At 45.5% G+C, this 2,465-nt stretch overlaps 1 protein-coding gene across 1 annotated transcript; it reads left to right on the top strand.

The window, feature by feature from the left end:
* Positions 1–730: 730 nt before the first annotated feature.
* Positions 731–2,143, top strand: AK88_00835 (uncharacterized protein; the record flags this gene model as incomplete). Its single annotated transcript, XM_012478479.1, has 1 exon — positions 731–2,143. One exon carries the CDS (start codon positions 731–733, stop codon positions 2,141–2,143), a length of 1,413 nt encoding a protein of 470 aa, XP_012333902.1.
* Between the last annotated feature and the right edge of the window lie 322 nt (positions 2,144–2,465).

Raw genomic sequence — 2,465 nt, 5'->3', positions numbered from 1 at the left:
GACACTTTTTTTTTTTTTTTTTTTTTTTTTTTTTTTTTTTGTTCTGGGAACAGATTGCTCAATTCTGTGCACGCACTGACTGAATTGATTAATGAAGAAGTGTTAAGTGGGCCACATTTGTTGCACCCGTGGAGGGGAATACTAGCAGCCGCTTGTGTAATTAAGTGTGTAGCTGATCGAGAAGCCTTCCTTCCAGGACACACACACGTGCGCATACATACGCATGCGTGTAAGCCTACGTGCTGACCCATTTGGAAAAGGGGGAGAAACTCGGGAGCAGGGAGACGCATGAATGCACAGGCGGAGGTTTGCAACCCAGCTTTAGCATACACACCCAGGGAGACACAGGGACGGGGTTAGTAGAAAAGAACCAGTACTTCTGCGTGTAGAAATGTGTGTAATAAATGGCCACATATATATGTGCACATATGAAAGATTAGTTCTAGCGCAACGATCACAGTAGGACAGCCCGGGGGGTAGCGGCGTGCAACTCATTTGTACGAAGCAAAAACGAGGGGGTGCATGGTATGGATATACGGTTGGCAGCTACCACACGATGGCATAAGCCATGTCTGGGTGTAGTGTGCGATGAGAGTTGCAACTTTTCCGTCCCGCCGCTCACCAGTTTAACCGCTTGTAGCTGCTTACCAGCTTATCCGCACTCCCTCACCGTGATGTAGCTCGGGCGCACGCCCCCTTTGCTTCGTCTCCCCCTGGTCCGCACATGCACATGAAAGGAAACGGCAAAATTGCATTCTGTGCTCTGTTACTATTTACTGTTCTTAACATCCAAGCAAGAAAAAGCAACCGACCTTTGGAGGGAACTACCTTAAGGGGCGCGGAAAATAACTGGAGGAACAGAAACATGAACCCTAATCATCCCTGTACATGCAACTGTAAATTAAAAACACGGAATGGATCTTTTAAATTCATTAATTTTACGGAAAGTAGGAAGCCAAATTATGTGAACAATGCGGGACACTCATCCACAATGCAACCTCCTGGGCGTCCTTCAAGGGACATGTGGAATAAAGATTTTCACAAAAGTGGATTCACCTCGTTACAAAAGAGAAGCCGAGTTACACTGAGTTTATCCGTGCAGAGTGCCAGCAGGTGTTCCTTTTTGTTTAACAAAATTGATGGGTTCTTCGGAAATTATGAGCGCAGGATGAGCAGTACCCATGAGAATTGCACGTCGGAAGGTAGCAACTTTGTGGAATACGAAAAGGTGGAGTCATTGTCGCCTGACTTGGTCAGGTGTAAAAATGCCTCCCCTTGGGGCGAAGCGATTACAGGAAAGAGGCAAACCGAATGTGGGAATATTCGAAGACGTGGCTTCGCTTTGTCTGCATTGCCACGGGGCGGCACCGCGCTTGTGTCTTCCCCTGCAGTGGAGCCCACCTCTACAATTGCTTCCATCTCGGATGCCCCCCCCTCGCGAGGACATTTATACAAACCAAGTGTGTTGGACAAGCGGAGCACAGACGATGCAAGTGGTCCCCCGCGCAGTGCAGCCTACGGGTCGGCCATGAGAACAGCTGAGTGTGCTAATTGGATTAAGTCTCCGCCAGAGGTTTGCATGAAAAGTGGAGCCAAATGCGCTTCCGAACCCACCGCCCAGCCCGCCGAAGGAAGAAAAAAGAAAAAACGAGTTTTGTCCGAGGAGGCCAAACGAAGCATGAGAGAAAAACTTGGAGCCATTATGAGGAGCAAATGGAAGGATCCAGAATTTCGCAAAAGGATGATGAAGTCTTTTAAGAAGAGGGGCCTTGAACACAACAAGAAAATATCAGAAGCTGTTAAAAACAAATGGAAAAATGATATGAATTATAAACAGAAAACGCTAGATGGCCAACGGAGGTACTTCATCCGACGATATAAAAACAAAAAGATAGTTGCCATTTCAGATAAAACGAGGGAAAAAATATCTAAAGCTATGAAGCAATACTGGATGAACAAAAATAAATTTTCAAAAACGCAAGTTAACAGCTTGCAACACATGCAGAAGAGGAAGAAAAAACACAAAAAGGTTTGGGAGGATATTTACTCCCTTATATTAAATCAGAAGGTGGGAGACTTTGGCGGCTATCAGTCGTCTTTGCACCACAACCTGTCGATCAATTTGCAGGCCGCCCTTAACTGACCTGACCCTGCAAGGGGGCGACTAACATGTCGTCATATAAAATGGATAAAGAGACGATGGCACGGCAACCGCTTTTCCATTTCACCAACCCTAACTTGTATACCACTGTGCTTGCCTGACGCCCCTTTTTTTTCCATTCTTTGGCTTCTTTTTTTTTTTTTTTTTTTTTTTTTAGCACATCCCATTAATTATTCCCTTTTGCAGGCTACGGGTTGGTGAATGTCTCCGACTTCATTATCCCCTTTTGTGTCTCCTCGTGATTAGCAACTCTTCCCCTCGCTGATCCTCTCAATTTCTTCCTTTTTCGTTTTTTTTTTTTTTT

Source organism: Plasmodium fragile (assembly GCF_000956335.1).
Source record: "Plasmodium fragile strain nilgiri unplaced genomic scaffold supercont1.7, whole genome shotgun sequence".
Classification (NCBI taxonomy): Eukaryota; Apicomplexa; class Aconoidasida; order Haemosporida; family Plasmodiidae; genus Plasmodium; species Plasmodium fragile.
Note: the sequence above shows the minus strand (reverse complement) of the source record. Positions and strands in the feature narration are given on the sequence as shown.